A 20,845-nucleotide genomic window follows, 5' to 3' on the forward strand; every position below is an offset into this window, starting at 1 on the left:
TTAGCGGCCTTATGTTATGCTTATGCTGTGTTATGCATTTCATTTGTGAAGTTCTTTACCCCGGATCTACAATAGGTGTTTTAAGACCTAAGCCGTAAGAAATTGACCAATTACAATCGAATCCGAGGGGAATAATCTACTGTGATTCGTCCATTTCAAATGGCTTAAGGCTTAAAACTCTATTGTAGATCCGGAGTTACCCCGGATCTACAATAGGGTTTTAAGCCTTAAGCCATAAGAAATGGGCGAATCCGGACTAAGTCCGTATCTACAATAGGTGTTTTATGCCTTATGCCGTAAGAAACTGACCAATTACAGTCGAATCCGAGAAGAATAAGCGACTGTGATTCGCCCATTTCTTACGGCTTAATGCTGGATTCACACTGCATCCAATTTGCGTCGTACGACACTCTTCAACCAATCAGAAAACAGAATTCCGATGATACGAAGCAAAATCAATCGGAATCCTGTTTTCTGATTGGTTGCAGAGCGTCGTACGACGTAAATCGGATGCAATGTGAATCCAGCATAAGGCTTAAAACACCTTTTGTAGATCCGGACTTAAGGGCCATTCCACACAACTTGCAGAGTCGCATAAACATATGCATAAAGAAAATCATCCAATCGTAGTTTACGTTTGTCTGTATGACAGAAATATGATTGGATAATTTTCTTTATGCATATAGTTATGCGGCTCTGCAAGTTGTGTGGAATGGCCCTTAGGGTGAAGTCCCATGAAGCGTATTTGCCGCGTATCGCGTAACCGCGTAACCAATCAATAATCAGTAAAACGCGAAATCACAATAGCGGATCGCTTCTGATTGGTTACGCGATACGCGTTACGCGGAAAATCTGTGCCATAGAACGGCACCCTTAGGCTGGAGTCCCATGAGGTGTATTTACCGCGTATCGCGTAACCGCGTAACCAATCAGAAGCGATCCGCTATTGTGATTTCGCGTTTTACTGATTATTGATTGGTTACGCGGTTACGCGATACGCGGCAAATACGCTTCATGGGACTCCAGCCTTAGGCCGTCATGTCCTCTGCTCTCTCAGGTTTCTCTCTGTTGGTACTGAATCTTTCTGTGTGCTAGAAAAGTACCAACTCCGCCATTGTTGTCTCTGACTGTTGTTGTTTCCAGCTTTATTGACAGTAATGGCAGTTTCCTCATTGACGTTTGAATTTTATAGCTTTCTTGTATTTCGAAAATGAACGTTTATTTGCGTGATTATCGCTGCCACCGTTCTTTTTCTCTCATTATCGCAACTGAAGTAATCCTACTAGCTGTTGATAATTCTGGAGTAATATCCTAACGATGCTCCGATGTAACCTCTTTGCTAAGACGACTGCCAACAAAACTGATGCAGAAAAAAGCTAATAATTAACGAAGGATTCGTGAGGAGGGACGATTGTACAAGTTTATCACTTTCTTTCTCATTGCCCAAATGGATACACAAACGGATATCAATTTACCGCGACCGCAAATGACGTTGCGAAACATGAATTCTGGCAATGTATTCTACATGCCTTTAACATCGTTTGCAGGTAAACAATCTCTCGAATACGCGTACATGATCTATGATTGTTCACAATTATATTTTATAAACGACTTGGATCAGACTCCTCTATTGATGCTTTTCAGCAAAAGACAAAATATAACGCGCACACACACACACACACGCGCGCGCGCGCACACACACACACACACACACACACACACACACACACAGTAATAATTTCATTTTTATTTAACATTAAATAAGAAGGGTAATGTAAAGGAATGATTCACTGTAGATGCTTTTTATTTAGTGACACAAATCAGCACAAACATCGTTCTATCTATTATTTAATAAATATATCGTCAAAAGGTGTTTCCGTCGACTGTGTGTCTCCTAAACGGAAAACGGCAGTACAAAGGCAATACAATACTTGTGTCGTCAAGTATTGGAAAGCATCCTTAATTAGCACAATTAATTCAATTGATAGACTCATCTGTGACAAAATTCTAATTATGTATAGCTCATAGTCCTTGATCTGTCTTTCTCTCTGTCAAATAATAAAGAATTAATCATTCCATTTGTAACCAAAAGACTCGCCGATTGACTTAGGTTCAAGTATTCAGTATGATATCAAAATCATCCTACTTAAGTTCTTTTTTGGTTCAATCAATCTCAATGTCTATTTTTCAGAGATGTGGTATCAAATATTTCTCTGGGCCCTGTTTTCCTCGATATTTGTACATACGATTGCTGGTGCAATTTGTTTTGCTACTTTGCGACAGCACAAATACGGCAAGTATGTAAATTATAGTCCATCTGTGAAACAGTCAATTCACAATGTTACATATATCCACAGATTTTTCCCATTGCTTATCATAATAATGGGTGTAATATTGCCACTGACATCGGGTGTCGTCAGTTCAGCAGCAGTTGCCTTTGTGTATAGAGCGTCTGGCTATCAAATGCCACCTTTATATGCATTGTTTTGGGGTATTGGACAGACTGTGGTACCGGTATGCGTCGGATTCACGCGAATATTGGCGACTTTGTAACCTGTTATTACAAACTTATTACTGCACTTGTGATGTATTTACGTGTACATAAGAGCAGCAGTCAAGTGTTTCTTTTAAATTATACGTATGTACATATATAGGTAAGTCCATCATTGTGAGCATCTATAGTTGTATTGATGCGTTTAGTAGTAAACTGACTGTAAAAGTGGAAAAGATTATAATATTATCAAGAAGATAAGGAATACTTTCTATTTGACACAATAATTGTTCTGTCTTTATTACTCATGAAATAGCAAGAAAGATAGAATGATGTTTGTGTCAACTTGTGTGTCAGTAAAAATATGTTTTCAGGAAGATGCTTTTAGCGCTATTCGAATCAGTTGATTCTTGTTTCATGTCTAATAAACGCTAGATAAAGATAAAGGATGCTTTCCATTCATGCTAATACAAATTGATATATTTTATCTTTCTCAACATTTATTAATTAGTAACAAGGACAACCATACTTATGTTGACTTGTATCATCAAAACACACAGAATGATAAATAGTGTCTTCCCGAATGCGCTCTAAATGGAAGATATCCAAATGGAAGATTACCCAATTGGGAGGATTCGTAATAACAAGCAAATATATATTTATCGAATATCGCAGAAAGCATCCTAATTATTGTATGTATATATATATATTATATATATGTATATATATATATATATATATATACACGTATATATATCAATAAAGTCAGTCTGATTTTTTTAATTGTTAACATATCCTTTCAGCTTTATTATAAAGTACAATATTAATCGGCATTATATAACAAATAATATGGTTCTAGACTATATTACATCATTTGTATTATACATCCGTTTGTATAATCCCTCTCAAGACCTGTCCATTTTTATATGTTGCTTGAAATTGTTTGCAATATTTTTGATATCCACCAATCCTTCCTCCAAAGACCTAAAGGCTTCCATTTTTGCGTTTTCATTAGAAGCACTTAGCAAATTAAGTACTAAATCTGAAAAGAAAAAAGTACTTTTTAAGTAACATTGCATTGGGTTCCAGTTGCTGTTGAAGGAAAGCGAGAACGGTTGTTACATGTCTGCCAGACATATGTAAGGCGTTTTGCGTAACAGCGGTGAAAAGCACGCTTGTAACTAGGTGCAATGTCAATGCAGGATCTTGCGTAGCATTCAGCTCCTCCAACAGAGCTTCTCTATGAGCATGTATCTGTGGTCGCTCCTTTTTTTTATCGTACTTCTTTAAAACTAAACAACAAGCTGCCATCGCTCTATCAGCATTGTTCAAAAAATCTTCCACTGAATCTCCCATTACGGTTTTATGTATAACGGTTAATGGCTCTTTAACATCTGCAGGTAATTCAAGCAACAGTCTTTGCCTTGTCTCTGTAGTGAGATTTTCCGCTACTTGCAGCATATTTTGTTGAGCAGCCAATTTGAATATACTTGTTACAAAATCAATACCTAGAGATTTAAGCAAGTATTTGGTCAGCGGAGCTTGATCCGCTTTGTCCAAATGTTTAATACCCTTGTCGAAAATTCGAATGTTTGTTATTAGAATGTTCAGACGTTTGCCAATCTCGCTTAAATTAGTAGTCTTGTTGGATTGCGCCAATTGTTCTGCCAATGTTAACGCAAACTTGTTCAATTTTGGTTGCAAATAGCACGCTAATTCGTCTACCATTTCTTCGATAACGGCTATGTTCTCATCTTTCATAACTTCCGTTTTCACTTCTTCCACGGTTATCACGATAATCTCACCTCTTCCGACCGTTGTCTGCCTCGTCTCGTCTTGGTCAGAATCATTTTCCTGCATCTTTCCTTGAAGATATTTTTTCTTTGTAGACTTGGTCTTGGTTTCTCTGCCTTGACTACCGCCGCCTGCTTTACCAATAGTTGCCTTTTTCCTTCGTTCTTCCTTTTTATTCACTTTGCTCTCAAGGATTAAATCCGCAGATTTGGGTTTTAATTTATTTTCAGCGATAGATTGGATCCATCTTCCGCTAGCTACTATGTCGCGAGTCTTTTGTTCCGTTACTGTTTCAAGGGATTTGGTTAAAGTTTGTAAAAATGCCTCAGAAACAATAACTGTCTTTGCAAATATATGTACATTGACCCTTATTTTCTTCGTAGCTAATTTGATGACAAGTTCAGCATCTTCGTCGCTAAATACAGATGGTAAAAGGGGATATAAGTCAATGAAGGATCCGGTCGCAATGACCTCTTCGATATTGGCATCGACTTGATCGGTTACTACTGTTCCTACAGCCACTGACTTTAAAAAGACCATGTTCTCATTTGGAAAATGGCGTTTTACAAAACCTGACGGGTCTGATATTCCGAGTCTTGTAAGGGCGTCATATTCTATAAGATAAAAATAGATTGAATCACGTGAGGCACAAAAATATTTTGGAAATTCCTGTAAATCACATATTTTACCTAAATATCCATTTTGCTTGTAAAAATTTTCAACCCACTCGTTTTGACTCTTAGAGTATATAGTAGGTATGTAAATGCTATTTCCACTCTGTTTCCCAGTTACAACTCCTGGTACTTGTTTTACTTCTTGCAAACTTTCCAGAATTGCTGCAATACATATAGTACACGTGTATATCCCAGGTAGCAAACTACGTCATTTTGACGTTAAATGACGTCTTTTTGACGTCATATTGACGTCAGCTTGCTACCAGGGTATATGTATATAAAGAAATTAATGTGACACTAAGTAATAGATCTGTAGATAAAAAGGTAAATTATACTATTTGACAAATAGTATAATTTACCTTTTTATATTTGACAAAATAATAGCTATTATCAGGCTATATTAAAAAAATTCTTTGTGAAATATAATATTCTGATATTGTTGAATGGAATTTAATAATATAGAAAGAAAATAGTAGTAACTTAAGTATGTATACATTAAAAACTGATTGCTCTTTCACGTCACTATTTTTGTACTTACAGAAAAATATTCTTTCTGGTACACCACATTGCCCGAGTATTGCGGATAATGGTGTAGGCTTTGTGATGGCTGACAGGGCGCCTTTAACTTTTGCTTTATTTCTAGCAATAAAGCTTTCGGTATAAAAAATTTTGGGATCTTGGGAGTCTTGTTTAGCATGTATTATCTTTCCGAGTTCCTTTTCGACGACTGATAGTAAAAAATCAGATGGTAGATTGTAAGTGAGCGTTAACTCTGCCACATTAATACAGCCGTGTTGTACAAGTTTATCGTTTATCTCTTCCGCAATTTTACTAATATAACTCTTATCTATAAGCTGTCCCAATATCACTTTCAGCCCTTTATTGTGCTTCTCGATCTCTGTTACTGTTTTAGTTATTTGCGACAGATTAACATTAAGAATTTGCGCCAAGTCGACTAAACTAATTTTTCCACCGTGAATATATAGCTCGTCTTTGATTTCCTTCCCAAGATGCTGAGGTGTAACATATTCTTTGCCATCATTGGTAAATATTATGTCCAGAAGCTTGTTTTCTACCAATGTTGTTATAATCTCTATACAATTTCGCTCAGAGAGTCTACAATATACATTTAATTATATTAGATCAGTGCAGAAGGTGGAAAATAATGTCTCATTGACATTATAATAAAATTAATTTCATTTCTTTCCTAATGCCTTTTAATTTTAATATCTACAGAGAGAAAAAAAATAATATGAAACATGATGTACAAAAAATTAATTCTCTTTTTTTTAAAACCATTAATAATTATAAAAATTATAAAAACAACTGTATCTTTAATAGATAAAATATAACAAAATTAATCTTGAAACTACATCTCTTTCATAATATTTTAACAGAAATCAATTTACATCAACATATTACTATTAATACCATATGTTTAAACTTGCCTAGAGGAGCTCTTACAAACTACTGTAATGAAAAAATACGTACAAAATATTTAGTATACAAGTCAGATAACAAGAATATAACGTTTATGATTCAAATAAAATTTATTCGCAGATTTCAAGTATCACATTATTCATAGTCGCTTTATCAAGAAAGTAAGATTAGGTTAACTAGATTGCGGAGTAAAGAGCGTCACTCACTTTTGCAAGGTCGAACTGAGCTGTGCCTTCTGAAAATCAGCTGCCAATCGCTTGACTTCTTCCCAGTCCACGCTAGACATTTTTCAATCGTTTCTCGTGCCGCTTTAAATTAACTCACATTTAAACCGCGGCGGAGAAACGCGATGCTTTCGTGCTGGCACGCTCCGATAAACGTTACAGCTGTCAAATACCATGTATTGCCACTATTGCTATTGCCAGTATTGCCATGTATCACTGCGCGCGGCGGGATCTGTTAGATCTATCCTCGGTAACTGCTCGGTACACTTTCTTGTCATTTTTGTTTTTGTTAATAATATTGAGGCATACATATGTACATACATACGTGTATATAGGAAATAGACAAGAAAAAGCGTCAATTAGAGATTAAGCGAGAGTTAACATAGAAATCTTTTTATAATCAAAGTCAAAATCTCCAAAGAAAACATATTTTAAATGAAAACATACGACACTATATCCTAAAATTGTTTTATTAGAAAATTTGAATTCTCGCGCAATTCATCAATTTATTTAATTTTAGAATAATAATCTAGTGGACGCAAAAATTGAATTGGATTTAATTTGTGACAGTCATGTCGTGCGTGTCACGCACGCACACACACGCGCGCGTGCGCGCGCGCAATATACACAGCCCAGCATCGTTTCCGGTGACGGGCGGAAGCGGGCTCGCCTGCTCTAACATTGCAGTCACGTGATCGTTGGATCGCTGTCAGACTAGTCGAATGACAGCGGAAACGTCAAAGCTCGCCAACGGATTGTAAACAAACTGGAGCAGCGTGTACGGAACACCGTAATCGCGCATCTCGCCGTACGGATCTCGTTTTCGCTTCTTTTATGTACACGCAAGCAATCAAAATGCCGGTTCAAAAGGATTCGAATATCGTGAAAATCGCCGTTCAGATGACGGATCAGGTACCGCAGCTCATCGAGTTCAATCAAAAGCAACCTTTGGCTGGAATTATTCAGGTACGTGTAATCTCTCGATTTTATTAACTATATTATGTACTACTAACTATAATCTCATCGTGACATACCTGTAATCGTGATTTGTGTACAAGTTGTGCACAGTGTGCATCTATAATATGTATATTACTCCAATTCTTAAATTTTTGTCTCTGAAACGAGGGAGGATCAGGAGCGCGAGAAATTATCTCTCTCCAGTTGTATTGTTATATTTCATATATGTATCTATATATATCCTGTATAAAAAGATTAGAAAAAATAACGGAATGCAATAATATTTTATATTAATAATTAATATTTTGTTTTAATTTTAGGAATTGTGCAATGGATGGGGTTTATCTGATGCTGAATCATACTCTTTACAATTTTCGGAAAGTAACAATCAAAATTACATTACGGAGAAGAATAGAAATGAGGTAAAGAATGGCAGTATTCTTAGATTGGAGTTTTCACCCTCGAAAACAGCGAGTGATATTTTGACCAAGCTTAATAATGGTACGGCAGAAGAGAAAGTGACAGCTTTGCAGAAACTGAGTACACTCAGTATAGACATGACCTTTGCGTTGGAATTTATAAACAAGAAAGGATTAGCATTAATTATTTCGCAGGTATTAAAATTTTGTATAATAAAATACAGGTATATTTTATACTTTTCTTAATCGTTTATACACTTGTTATATATAATTACTTTGTATCAGGTGGAAGGTGGAAAGTATAAAGGAAACACCCTTGCATATTCCCTTCAATCGTTTGTGGAATTGATGGATCATGGAATTGTATCATGGGATATATTGGAAACGCCCTTTATCAATAAAGTGGCTAGCTACGTGAATAACCAATCAGTAACACAGGACACTAGTATAGTGGAAGCTTCTCTAAGTATTTTAGAAAATATTGTTCTCAATTCAACAGGCAAATATGGACAAGTGGAAAAAGAAGTTACTTTTCCCAATCTTGTAATGCATTTGCAATGCATGAATCCACAAATTCAACAAAATGCGATAGCTTTAATAAACGCGCTGTTTCTCAAGGCTGATCTACACAAGAGGCGAGCAGTTTCTGCTACATTACAATCTAAACAAGTCAGGAATGTGTTCTTGACAAATGTCATACAATCCACTGGACAGGTATAAATACATGTTGTACATATATGCCTTACATATGTACCTTATGTATATATATATATATACATATTTGTGTATATATATATATATATATACATACTTGATATCTTCTTTATAATTAAAGAATAATTAAATAAATAGAATTGAAACAACCTTACTAGTTTCGACTAAGACGGTTAATAGATACGTAATGTATTTGATTGCGGAAACAAACAATTACTTTAAAACTTTATGTACGTTACCAAAAAAAAAGTATACATACTTGTTCTATACGTCAAATATTAAGCGAAAACAAACGTTTTCATTGGTGCATCTGTGAATAGTTTATTTCTAACCAATGAACATATTTTTATCTCTTCTGCTAAAAATATCCTACTTTTATAATATAGGTCGGAGCGGAAATGGCGCATCAACTCTATGTACTGCAGACGCTAATGCTAAGTCTTTTGGAACAACGAATGATGGCCAAGATGGATCCACAGGATCAAGACGCACATGATAAAATTAAGGAACTTCGAAGGATCGCTTTTGATACAGAAGGTGCGAATAGTGGAGATGTAGCTGCTCGCAAACAGGGACTTTTCGCCAAAGATTACAAGAAATTAGGCTTCAAGTACGACATCAATCCTGCTCTTGATTTTACCGAGACTCCACCGGGGATGCTTGCGTTGGACTGTATGGTGTACTTTGCGCGTAATCATACTGAAGCTTATACCAAGGTTGTTCTCGAAAATTCGTGCAGAGCGGACGAGCATGAGTGTCCCTTTGGCAGAACAAGTGTAGAACTTGTTAAATTGCTTTGCGAGGTGAGATACATCAATTTCAAAAACTCAAATTATGCGTGTCTAATAACGCACATGATATTTAAATTGGACGAATATTATTTTAATTAGATATTACGCATTGGCGAAGCACCCAGCGAACAGGGTCAGTCTTATCATCCAATGTTCTTTACACACGATCATCCATTTGAAGAATTTTACTGTGTCTGTATTGTATTGTTGAATAAAACGTGGAAGGAAATGAGAGCAACTACGGAAGATTTTGTCAAAGTCTTCTCCGTTGTACGCGAGCAGATTACTAGAGCGCTTCAATACAAGCCTACAGGACTGGATAAGTTTAAAAACAAGTTACAACAGTTGCCCTATTCGACAATCACTAACCTTTGGCAACAGGAAAGGACAAATAGGGAGGAATGGGAAAGTCACGCGAGGCCAATTGTTGAACTTCGAGAACAGATTACTCCTGAAATCTTGGAGCTAATTCAGCAGCAGCGATTAGGATTTTTGGTGCAGGGTACCAGATTCATGAAATACAGTGCCAGAGGACAAGTGTGTATATATATATATATATATATATATATATCTCTCTCTTTGGAATATGATATACGTACAGCTAATTGTAAGACTAATGAGAATCTCAATATTTTTAGCGAATTAAAGATAAATTTTGGTACGTCCGCTTATCGCCAAATCATAAAGTTTTTCATTATGGAGATTGCGACGAGAAATCGGTGCCAACGATCGACGAACTTCCTACGAAACTAGCAGTAGTCGAAATTCGAGGATTATTAACCGGCAGGGATTGTCCGCATATGAAAGACTTACAAAGGCGGAAAACTACTCATCAGTTGGCGTTTTCCTTAGCCTTGGACTCTGTTGAAGTGTCTAGTCTCGATTTCGTTGCTCCCGATGAACAGGTTTTCGACTATTGGACTGACGGCATTAGTGCTTTACTCGGTACGTCGGAAATCTTCTTTTTACATTTATAAGCAATACGCACGAGTATTTTACTTACTTTCCTTTCTTTCCTTCAGGAAATAGAATGACTAGCAAAGAAGCTGAAAATGATTTGGAAACTTTATTATCCATGGACATCAAGTTAAGACTTTTAGATGCCGAAGGGATCGATATTCCGCAAGATCCACCCGCGATTCCCGAACCACCGCCAAATTATGATTTTTGCTATGAGTTGAAGTAAAAATTGTGAGTGTCGTCCTTGTCTATGACTATAGATATAGTTTACATTAATTTTTTACAAGTCATTGATCTTTGTCCATAAATATCGATTTTTATATTTTTTCTCATCTTTTGCATATATTGTTACGATATATTGACATTTTTCTTTCTAGAATCGTAATTTGTTATGGCGCAGTTTAATGATATAAAAAAATAGCAGTATGTTTTACCAAAGAGACACTTAAAAATTCTATGTATGCAGTTTTTATATGTATTTTATAAGAAATTATTTATCTAGAGACGAGAATCGCATACAATGATACAAGTCAGACATCACCGTAATTACGTTGACGATTTTTAAAATAATAATTTAATCAACTTATAAAGCAGAGCTGGGATTTAGTTGCACATTTCGGCCGATTTTTAGCTTGAATCCTAAGCACGCGGGTTAGTGAAGTAAGGGATAACTAAATCCCAGATCTGTTGTAAAGCATATCTGATAATATACTTTACTGATCGTAATATACTTTATACAGTAAGATTTTTTATCTCTATTGTGCTATTAATATTTTATACCGATATCTCTATGTGCGAGTAAAGTAGTACAATACATTTAATAAACGACGAATATATTTAATAAATTGTGAAACTTAATTTTACAAGGTATTTATTGAAACATTAACTTATAGAAAATTCTTGACTACATCTTTGCAAGTTTGTGCCCTGGCAGCCAAATGTAGCGCGATGTAAAGTATAGAATAGAAATAGAGATATTTGACAATTTTTCATAAGTGATGATAATCTTTATGTGCAAATGTACACGTAACTTGAAAAAATAATGTATACCATTGTATACATAGATCGCGCTTGACGCTTTTCTGTGCGAGAGAGTGTACGAAATATCAGGTATAATATAATTCGAGTACATAATAAGGTTCACATGTCCCGTGAATCTTACATAACATCTTCCGAAAGAATATGATAATGCTGAAGATCGTTGGTTTGATGATCCGGCGGACAGAGGAAAAATTCAATGAAATTGAGCACGGGTCCTCGACTGAAAGGATTCAAGTATTTGCCCTTCTTGTCCCTCAAATACGAATACCTCTTATAATTGAACATTTCGTTGGTTGTCAAATTCATACATGCATGTAAGACCTATTGTAAAGAGAAATAATGATAGAAAATTAGATCGAAAGAAATGTAGCAATAATGTGAATATGTCGTATGTCTACCGAGGTGCACGTTAGAATCCACCCGAGCCCGCAAAAGACGAGAGCCTCCAGTACACCGAGAACATACAAGAGCTGTATTCCCTCAATTGCGATGCAATAACAGGCGAAATATAACGTGAAAGAGCAATTTATCGCCACGCACATAACGAATAGGAAGAACCACATTCTAAAAACAAACGGAAGAGAATGACAAGAGAATTTAATTAATGAAGCAGCTACGTACGCAATAATGTATTAATTTGTATCGATCATACCTGTTGCGTAGGCCAACGCAATTGTATATAAATGGACAGTGATGATCGAAATATGTAACACATCTGTTGCAAATTCTGCAGTGTTTAGCCCGGAGGGGTCTGAAACACCTGCAGCTGTGACATAATCGCGATAGTAAGACATTCCGTTTCTTCCATTTATCGAAGTACGGAATCTACGGAAAAATAACAACACAGAACATAACAATATAATAGTTAACAATTGTAATTTACAGTTTTATTATTGTGCCGTGTGCGTATGATGAACCTGTTTTATCGCCCTGTAGTAGGTGTCACTGTTTTGCGGCACGTAACCGGGGTCTCTTCTGTTAGCAACGATCCACGAGATCCACATGAGAATGTTCCAGTAAATGAAGCAATAATGACTGCCTCGCAAGAGATTCCACGTTAACGGAATGCACTTCAACAGGTACATCGGGTATCCCCATAGCAGGACGGATATCATGAACAACAATAACGGTCCCTTGCTGTTGCCCGCTCCGCCAAACAGTAGCGCCCTTGAAAGCAAACGCGCGGATTTTTCACATTTTATCAGATGGATATAACAAGAAATTCAGTCATTTCTTTATACTTTACTAGAAAAGAAAAGGGGTGAGCCGCCATGAGCACACCCGACGAATACCATAGCTCATTAATGGGCGGTATCCATCTGGCACGACGTTTCTGTTCTGCCTGCAGAATGCGCACGATCTCCGAGTGGCGATGACTCTTAGCCAGCTGCAACGGCGTCTTGCCATTTTTGTCACGCGGTTCAAGCTCAATTTTACTCTTTTCACAGAGGATCCGGACGCAACTGACGTTGCCGGACAGGCAGGCCAAATGGAGCGGTGTCGAACCGAAGTAGTCAGGTTTTTGCAGATCCACTCCGCTGTATATCAATAGCTTAATGAGCTCAGCGTGTCCTTTGTATGCAGCCCAATGTAACGCGGTGTCACCATTTATGTCGGTCAAATGTCCCTGCGCGCTGGATCCTAGCAAGAAGGCGGCCGTCGCGAATTTACCAAACATGCAGGCGGTCATCAGAGGCGTCAGGCCTTTAAAGTCGGCCGCATTAACCGCAACTCCCGCCTGTGTTTTTGAAGGGAAAAAGTGCACGGCGAATTATCAAGATATTTAGAAGATTCGAAATTCTTTGAGACTATAGATAAGAATACCTTTATACCTTCAATAATAATTGTACTATCGCACTATGGCCTTTCCGACAGGCCCAATGTATCGGCCTGGGTCCTTGGGTGCCAAGGCATGGTAGATCGACGGGTCCGCTCCGTTCTATCAAATATCTCATTACCTGTTGAAAACAGGTTGTAAGTTGTTTACAGTTGTATCTTTTAGTGCAAGAATTTTAATTTTACTAATAATCATTTTAAGAAATAAGGTATATTTAAGAAATAAGGTAATAATTTAGGTTTTTTAAAAATCAAAATTAATAAAAGTCTGTATCTGCTGGAAACTAACTTCAACGTTGCCATCCAAAGCAGCCCAATGGGCAGGTGTATATCCCCATTCGTCCCTCGCGCTAAGTACATTCAGCCCGTTTCTCTCAACCAGCTCCTCGACTGCTTCGATTTCACTACAATACGAACGAACCCTTTGCATTCTTCCCGCACATTACTCTTCCTGATCGTGATTTCAGTGCAAATTCTGTTCTCTTTCCAAGATCTCTCACCTGGCTCTGAGCAATTCAAAGATCTGTTTGGTCTCATCGGTGGGGCTTTGGCCAGTGGTAGCTTCGTCCGCATAGATATTGTCGTCAGGACGATTCCTCTGTCGCGTGTCTTTGCCGGAACCGTGATTCTGATGACCAGATATCGGATTGTTCGGTAGATGCCCGACCATGTCGGGATCTGGACTTAGTTCCCATACGGATCGTGCCGCGCCAGGCCCTGCCACAGGGCTCACAGGATACACCTGTAAGTAGGATGCGTATTATCGATGCAAGAAGAAACAACTAATTCCAATCCAAGTACTGCTGCCTGCCTAGTTAGCCCAGTTAGCCCAGTTTATAGCCTACTTGATACCAACGAGTAACGTACGTAACATCAATTTCACACTCAAAAATGTAACACTGTTATGTAACATCATCAAATGCGTTACATTAATTATACATCTTATTGAATGCGAAATATAATAACACCGATGCCACTTTTAATTGCAGTGTCGGAGCTATATAGCTGAAAATTAGAACAACTATATAAAATTAATAATTAGTTGTGATACTTAAGTTGTGCACTGCGCTTGCAATAATATCGCAAGCTGAATAGAGTACATATAGTTTTTCATTAATTCGCGTTTACCAATTTGATATATCCTTGTTTTCAATTCGTCTTTTACCTTGCACAGCGTCGCGAGTTCTGTATTTGTACGTTCGTGTTCGGAAGGCGTTCTGAAGGATGCGCTTTGTGTGCCGATCGTTCCTGCACCCTCCGGGACGGTTAGTCACAAGGAAACATTGGGCCCAACCATGTCTTCCAGGCCTCACTTGATGACACCGCAGCTTTTCCTCCAGACCTGAAACGGTTGAAACGCCCAGTACGTCGGACTCGGCTGGACTCGGCTGAGTCCTTCGAGTTCTAGGACGAGAATACGTAGAAATTTCTGAGAATGTCTCGACCTGTACCTACTGTTTTGCGCATTCGAATCAATAACGCGGCGACGCGACGCTTGCGTGCGAGTAACGTGCGAGAAATTGGGACGTCTTGACTTGTCAAGGATATCAATTAATACTTGTTGCGACAAATGGCCAAGAAAGCTTGATAATAAAAACAAGGATAGAAACAATTAATTAAAACAAGTTTGGTGAAGAATTATAATTCCCAACGTTTTTATTTATAATTAAAAAGCTCTCATTAAATTCCTACAGCCGTATGTATATTACTTATATTAATTTCACTTTGACTTTCATCTACGATTCGACATCAGCTTCGGATTCATTCGTAAATCTTAATTAATTCACTTCATTTTTGTGAACTGTAATTATAATATATTTATACTTTATACTACATATATAGAAACAAAATTTAAGAATTTTGAATTTCTCAATCCTGCACAAGCAGACCTTTAGATCGAATTATTATTTTATAAATTTTTCATTCTTAGATTACTTAATTGAAATTCTCTTAAATTTAAATTATTCACAGAAAACTTTTGTACATACACGTGTCATAAATCATTTTCAAACCTGATATCTTATATTGTTCTTCTTATTATAATATTTTGTACATACATAATTTATATTTTATTACAAGTTATATAACATTATCTATATTATAATTTTTAATGTAGTCAGAATTAAAATTGTATTTATCATGCGTGCGTGCGTGCGTGCGTGCGTATGTGTGTCGAGAGTGCCTTTCAATGGCTGCGTTCGGGAACGTCGCTCGGATGCCTCCGATGCCTCGGATTCATCATCTGTCCTTGTTTTACATTTAATGTTAAACAAGGATAGATGATGAATCCGAGGCATCGGAGACATCCGAGCGACATTTCCGAACGTAGCCAATGTATATCAAGTTTTAATTCAGACGACGCTGGGCGTCGACGATGTTGTTTTAAAAAATTTACGAAAAGCAGTGGAACCCTTAAAAAACCTCTTTAGGAAAGAAAATATATACGCCAAGTGCATGAAAAAGGTATATATCGAATATTGTATTGGGGGGGGGGGGGGGGAGGGTTATTTATTTTGTGAATAAAAAAATATATATATATATATATATATATATATATAATCTCATCACAGTATTTGCATTATGAATTAAAGACATAAAAAATAAATCATTAGAGACATTAACCAATCTTAAATCATTAAAGATATTAACCAATCACATGGCAGAAGAATAATCGATTATGATTGATTAATTTCTTATCTTTTATTTTAGAAATTAATCATAATCGTAATAGATTCCGATCGGAATTGTTCAATAGGACATGCAAATAGAGGGCGGGAATTTTTGAAACGTGGCTGGCCAATCAACGCGCGACTTTCTGATGTTATGACTCTTATCACCAACACCGATAAGATACTAATAATTAAAAGATGGTCGGCTCTTACTGAAGTTTATGTGATTGTCAAAATTTAAGTGATTAAATAAAAATTAGAAACTGATAACACAGTACTAATTACATGATTTATTAGTTTCTTAAACATGTATATATATATATATATATATGTTCAAAACTTTATAATAATACTCGTTTTATATTTAAAATTGTAATTTTAATGTTATCATCCAAGTTTGATTATCAAAAGTATAAGAAATGAATGAAAGATGTCGCCACGTACTATCGAATTTGGAATAATTTATCGGTAATACAGATGACTCCAGCATCCCCTTAAAGATGTCGTCACGTTGTCGCGCAGCAAATAACAATGATTCCTTCCTATCCGGCCCATCCCTTCCCAGTTCCCAGTTTCCTTCACAGCACTCTTTTCTTAACTGTTTCTAACCCCTTCAGCTAAGCATACTGTACTCGTAGTTCCACCTAACCCTTATTTGCCCTTATTCCCTAGTTGTAATTGGTTGTAATCAGCTGTAATCAATTGCGTAATATACGATGTGGTTATATAGCACTCGGTGCTTTTGGCCGTCGCATTTAAATTGTGTCACCAGTGTTGAATAGTGTTATTGATTGCTAGAGATTTGTTCAGGACGCTATAAAAAAAAGATGGCACCTACCATTCAAACCAACAGTAATCAAGCTGACCGGGATAAACGCGTGGCCAGGCCAGCAGAGAAGCGGTAAATAAGCACACCAGTGAATACAATGTATTCGCGACTGAATCATTACTATCACAAGGCAGTACAACTGTAGCGTTGCCATATATTATTGATCTGTGCTTTTTCAGATCTGAGCTCATATGCAGAGTAAAATATTGCAACACACTGCCGGATATACCGTTTGACCCAAAATTTATAGCTTATCCCTTTGAACCGACCAGGTGAGTAATGTTTGATCTGTCAAACTGTCGCTTACGTCCTTTTATCTTGTAATAATTTGTCATGTTTATAATACAGGTTTATTCAATATAATCCAACCTCATTAGAGCGTAATTACAAATATGAAGTATTGACAGAACATGATTTAGGTGTAGAAATTGATTTAATAAATAAGGATACGTATGCGGGGGATCCAAATGCTCAATTAGATCCAGCTGATGAAAAGCTATTGGAAGAAGATGTTCTCACACCTCAAGATTCTAAACGTTCTCGGCATCATGCCAGAAGTGTTTCATGGTTGAGACGCACAGAATATATTTCCACGGAAAGCACGAGATTCCAGCCACAAACAGCAGACAAGGTTGAAGCCAAAGTTGGTTACAGTATCAAGAAGAATTTCAAGGTATGATGTGTATTCAGCAAAATTTGTTGCGTATTTGTGTATTTGTGTATTTTCGAATTCAATTATTTTTAATCAGGAGGAAACGCTGTACATGGACCGTGAGAGTCAAATAAAAGCTATAGAAAAGACGTTTGAAGACAATAAAAAGCCAATTGAAAGACACTACAGTAAACCAAACGTAGTACCTATAGAAATATTGCCAGTATATCCAGACTTTAAGGTACTATTGCAACGTCTGTCAACAATATTGTCGTTACATACGTACAATTACAATTTTTACAATTTTTTAGTTGTGGAAATATCCATGTGCGCAAGTTATATTTGATTCTGATCCTGCACCAACTGGTCGATCTGTACCAGCACAGATAGAAGAAATGTCACAAGCCATGATAAGGTACAGTTTTGTTCATTCTCTCTCACACATACATGCACGCGCGCGCACACACGCGTACACACACACACACAGAGTAATTTTATGCAATTCAAAAGGAAATATGTACTGAAAAGAATTATTATTTGCCTTACTATCCAATTAATTTAGATATTATTAGATTGTGCAAGATAATCATAATGCTTTTTATAGAGGTGTGATGGACGAGAGTGGTGAGCAATTTGTAGCTTACTTTTTGCCGTTGGAAGAAACTTTGGAGAAACGCCGACGGGACTTTACTGCTGGTATCGATTACGCCGATGAGGAAGAATACGAGTACAAAATGGCTAGAGAATACAATTGGAACGTCAAGAGCAAAGCTTCCAAAGGATACGAGGAGAATTATTTCCTCGTGATAAGACAAGACGGGGTATATATAATATATGAGCACTGCACTCTATTACATAACGTGTTATAATTTTATGATTTGTCACATTAATCCATTTGTGTATCATAGGTTTACTACAATGAATTGGAGACACGTGTGCGACTAAGTAAACGGCGCCAGAAGGTCGGACAGCAGCCAAACAACACGCGCTTGATAGTGCGTCACCGACCGCTAAACGCCAATGAATTCAGAATGCAAAGATATCGAGAAAAACAATTGGAGCCGCCGGGAGAGGAGGATGAGGACGAGGAGGAGGAAGAGGAAGAGGAGGAGGAGGAGGAGACTCAACAAGAGAAGGCAGATATGGTAGTTAAAGGTTCGTTTACTCTATTCACTATGATATAATTGGAGAGGGTAGATTACCACTCTGAAAATTTTTCCGATAATCAGAAAATTTGTTTGCAGGTTCCGAAGCAGAGAACGAGGAAGGATCGACGCGTGCGTCGTCAAGAGCATCCTCGCAGGCGTCCAGTAGAAAATCGCGATCTCGTTCCAAGTCTGGCTCAAGATCGAAATCAAAATCGAGATCAAGATCTAGATCTAGATCAAAGTCGAGGTCGAGATCGCGATCGCGTTCGCGTTCGCGTTCGCTGTCGCAGTCACATTCACCATCGAAATCTAGATCGCCGTCTCGATCGCGCTCGCGTTCTCACTCACGTTCGCCATCTAAATCACGCAGTAAATCACGATCACGATCACGATCTGGCAGTCCTCAATCGAGAAACACATCAAAGTCGAGATCTAGATCCAAGTCGAGATCGCGCTCAAAATCACCTGCGAAATCACCATCGGGATCTTTGTCGACCTCATTGTCTGTGTCGCCGTCAAGATCGAGATCCGGGACTGGTAGTGGTTCCGCTAGCGCGACCGGCGAAAGTGGCTCCGAGAGCGAATGAATCTAAATGCACGATCAACAATACTAATGTAATTAGTTCATTTCCACTTGAATCATTATTTCAACGAATGTTCGTTTATACCATCGATATTTTTAAATATAGCAGTCCTGCCGAATATCAGAATAATTGCATACTGAAAGAATGAAAAGGAATTCTTTAATAATTATTATGATAAATAATCGTTACAGGGTGTTCAGTGGTACGATCAAAGAAATAAATTTATATTAGCCATATACATATATATTTTATGCACTGAGGTAGTTGCTATGATAATCCACAGACATAAAAAAAATATCCATCGTGTTTCGGAACAGATGTAGTAATTATATGATAGTTAATTTCGCGATATACTTTGATCGGAAAACGAAATAAGAAAAAATAAGACTTAAATTGTCCGAAGAATGTTCTAGTGCAATATTATCTATAAATCTGTTTTATAATTTTTATTTCCATTACCTTCCGTCGATATGCGTTCATTTTAATTTGAATGTAAACCAATTATGGCCGTGTCCAATGGGGTTCAACAGTATTTTTTTTTATTTTAAATAATTTATGCCATGTGTTTTTAAAAAAATATATAAAAAATTATGTCATCCATATTTAGTATTTTAATAACGAAATAAAAATTGTCGCGTTTGAATCGGACATTTTCGCGCGAAAATGTCGTATGACGTCATTATTAGCCATCGGTAGCTAACCAGTCCCATCGCCGCATCCGCTATATCATATTTGCTATTTACGTCGTGTTTAAACTTAAAACTGCTCTCAGCCGTACTGTTCGAATTTACAACACAAGATGTCAAATGAAAAAAGATACAGAAAGAAGCGTTATAAATCTTGTTTTTTCCTCGAGTGTGGAAATGCGATGATTAAGGGGATGCTGGAGTGTCCTGTTTTACCATTTAATTTTTGAAGACTCTTTTCTCTTAATTGTGTTTATGGATTGAAAAGTCCTTCTCCACAATTAAAGTATCGATAACAACACAGGCTGCCAGCTACAATTTAATACGAAAAATGAAAGAAAATTTAAAACTTACAGTTTTGTTATCGGCTTCTGTAGTCGACACGTCACAATATGTGCTGCATATAAGAGTTTCAGATTTTACCTGTTTAAAATAAGTAGCTAGCAGCCTACAGAAAACCTCGAAGAACAATACTATGCCTGTACAAATGAGCTGGGAGCTTTAGTATAAGAGGAAAGAGTCGCCAAAAATTTCGTTCGTATGCTACGAATAAAACTGACGTGGAGCACTATTTTAGTTCCTCGATATTGCGACAGCGGCGCTGTCATAAAATGTGCCTTGCTGGATCACAGAAACGATCAGAATTATCGATCTCAGGCCCGTAACAAGTTTCTTACGTGCCTTGCACAAAATATTTTCTCCTGAAAGAAAAAATAACAATAAAACAAATATATTAGTTATTTTAATTTTGTACAAATAATTTCTTCATAAACGAGAAACATACCATATTATTTACATATATGAATACAAATAAAGATTATTATTTTAATTGCACTGTTCTGTCTTTTACATACATTTTATTTAGTAAATTATATTGATGCATATATATATATATAATATATATGTATGCATATGTATAATATATATATATATATA

General features: G+C 36.8%; 5 protein-coding genes across 10 annotated transcripts; 3 read left to right on the forward strand and 2 right to left on the reverse strand.

The window, feature by feature from the left end:
* The first annotated feature begins 1,138 nt into the window (after positions 1 to 1,138).
* Positions 1,139 to 3,188, forward strand: LOC108762838 (transmembrane protein 170A). 2 transcript variants are annotated; one of them, XR_001940197.1, is made up of 4 exons: positions 1,139 to 1,547; positions 2,192 to 2,297; positions 2,358 to 2,654; positions 2,866 to 3,188. XR_001940197.1 is itself a non-coding variant. In XM_018510035.1 (3 exons), exons 1-3 carry the CDS (start codon positions 1,448 to 1,450, stop codon positions 2,551 to 2,553), a joined length of 402 nt encoding a protein of 133 aa, XP_018365537.1. In that variant the 5' UTR covers positions 1,139 to 1,447; the 3' UTR covers positions 2,554 to 3,188. The 2 variants fall into 2 exon arrangements, 1 of the variants encoding a protein (XP_018365537.1); XM_018510035.1 differs by having other exon boundaries at positions 2,358 to 3,188.
* A 103-nt stretch (positions 3,189 to 3,291) lies between these two features.
* On the reverse strand, positions 3,292 to 7,010 carry Ufl1 (UFM1 specific ligase 1). The gene is given in 5 exon segments (XM_018510026.1): positions 3,292 to 3,537; positions 3,539 to 4,899; positions 4,975 to 5,121; positions 5,498 to 6,075; positions 6,606 to 7,010. Coding segments are annotated over 5 exon segments (2,307 nt in total). The 5' UTR covers positions 6,686 to 7,010; the 3' UTR covers positions 3,292 to 3,396.
* Ced-12 (engulfment and cell motility Ced-12) lies at positions 6,859 to 10,922 on the forward strand. 3 transcript variants are annotated; one of them, XM_018510028.1, is made up of 8 exons: positions 6,859 to 6,873; positions 7,311 to 7,589; positions 7,901 to 8,194; positions 8,285 to 8,713; positions 9,100 to 9,516; positions 9,604 to 10,041; positions 10,143 to 10,449; positions 10,527 to 10,826. In XM_018510028.1, the coding sequence occupies exons 2-8, from the start codon at positions 7,458 to 7,460 to the stop codon at positions 10,688 to 10,690; spliced, it is 2,181 nt and encodes a 726-aa protein (XP_018365530.1). In that variant the 5' UTR covers positions 6,859 to 6,873; positions 7,311 to 7,457; the 3' UTR covers positions 10,691 to 10,826. The 3 variants fall into 3 exon arrangements, with proteins under 3 accessions (XP_018365530.1, XP_018365532.1, XP_018365529.1); XM_018510030.1 differs by lacking the exon at positions 6,859 to 6,873 and adding an exon at positions 10,842 to 10,922 and having other exon boundaries at positions 7,274 to 7,589; positions 10,527 to 10,695; XM_018510027.1 differs by lacking the exon at positions 6,859 to 6,873 and having other exon boundaries at positions 7,274 to 7,589.
* Positions 10,923 to 11,599: 677 nt separating this feature from the next.
* Positions 11,600 to 14,597, reverse strand: Patsas (palmitoyltransferase Patsas). Its single transcript, XM_018510034.1, has 9 exons — positions 14,507 to 14,597; positions 13,842 to 14,083; positions 13,631 to 13,745; positions 13,338 to 13,463; positions 12,798 to 13,243; positions 12,423 to 12,672; positions 12,158 to 12,330; positions 11,904 to 12,069; positions 11,600 to 11,826 (listed from the first exon to the last, which is right to left on the reverse strand). The coding sequence occupies exons 2-9, from the start codon at positions 14,009 to 14,011 to the stop codon at positions 11,623 to 11,625; spliced, it is 1,650 nt and encodes a 549-aa protein (XP_018365536.1). The 5' UTR covers positions 14,012 to 14,083; positions 14,507 to 14,597; the 3' UTR covers positions 11,600 to 11,622.
* Positions 14,598 to 16,557: 1,960 nt separating this feature from the next.
* Positions 16,558 to 19,603, forward strand: atms (RNA polymerase II-associated factor 1-like protein antimeros). Of its 3 annotated transcripts, none has more exons than XM_018510032.1 (9): positions 16,558 to 16,911; positions 17,019 to 17,111; positions 17,188 to 17,512; positions 17,589 to 17,732; positions 17,803 to 17,906; positions 18,096 to 18,312; positions 18,400 to 18,646; positions 18,736 to 18,880; positions 19,070 to 19,603. In XM_018510032.1, exons 1-9 carry the CDS (start codon positions 16,838 to 16,840, stop codon positions 19,224 to 19,226), a joined length of 1,506 nt encoding a protein of 501 aa, XP_018365534.1. In that variant the 5' UTR covers positions 16,558 to 16,837; the 3' UTR covers positions 19,227 to 19,603. The 3 variants fall into 3 exon arrangements, with proteins under 3 accessions (XP_018365534.1, XP_018365535.1, XP_018365533.1); XM_018510033.1 differs by having other exon boundaries at positions 18,736 to 18,874; XM_018510031.1 differs by having other exon boundaries at positions 16,560 to 16,911; positions 18,736 to 19,603.
* The last annotated feature ends 1,242 nt before the right edge of the window (positions 19,604 to 20,845 follow it).

Source organism: Trachymyrmex cornetzi, unplaced genomic scaffold (assembly GCF_001594075.2).
Source record: "Trachymyrmex cornetzi isolate Tcor2-1 unplaced genomic scaffold, Tcor1.1 scaffold322, whole genome shotgun sequence".
In the NCBI taxonomy this organism is placed as follows: domain Eukaryota; kingdom Metazoa; phylum Arthropoda; class Insecta; order Hymenoptera; family Formicidae; genus Trachymyrmex; species Trachymyrmex cornetzi.

Coding starts and splice junctions, on each gene's coding strand:
- Ced-12 (XM_018510028.1), top strand. CDS start 7,458: ATGTACACGCAAGCAATCAAAATGCCGGTTCAAAAGGATTCGAATATC. Junction 7,590..7,900: donor CTTTGGCTGGAATTATTCAG/GTACGTGTAATC, acceptor TTTTAATTTTAG/GAATTGTGCAATGGATGGGG. Junction 10,450..10,526: donor CGGCATTAGTGCTTTACTCG/GTACGTCGGAAA, acceptor TCTTTCCTTCAG/GAAATAGAATGACTAGCAAA.
- LOC108762838 (XM_018510035.1), top strand. CDS start 1,448: ATGGATACACAAACGGATATCAATTTACCGCGACCGCAAATGACGTTG. Junction 1,548..2,191: donor GCCTTTAACATCGTTTGCAG/GTAAACAATCTC, acceptor TCTATTTTTCAG/AGATGTGGTATCAAATATTT. Junction 2,298..2,357: donor CGACAGCACAAATACGGCAA/GTATGTAAATTA, acceptor ATATATCCACAG/ATTTTTCCCATTGCTTATCA.
- atms (XM_018510031.1), top strand. CDS start 16,838: ATGGCACCTACCATTCAAACCAACAGTAATCAAGCTGACCGGGATAAA. Junction 17,513..17,588: donor GTATCAAGAAGAATTTCAAG/GTATGATGTGTA, acceptor ATTTTTAATCAG/GAGGAAACGCTGTACATGGA. Junction 17,733..17,802: donor CAGTATATCCAGACTTTAAG/GTACTATTGCAA, acceptor ACAATTTTTTAG/TTGTGGAAATATCCATGTGC.
- Patsas (XM_018510034.1), bottom strand. CDS start 14,011: ATGGTCGGGCATCTACCGAACAATCCGATATCTGGTCATCAGAATCAC. Junction 13,746..13,841: donor TTTGAATTGCTCAGAGCCAG/GTGAGAGATCTT, acceptor TTCGTATTGTAG/TGAAATCGAAGCAGTCGAGG. Junction 13,244..13,337: donor TAGTACAATTATTATTGAAG/GTATAAAGGTAT, acceptor TCAAAAACACAG/GCGGGAGTTGCGGTTAATGC.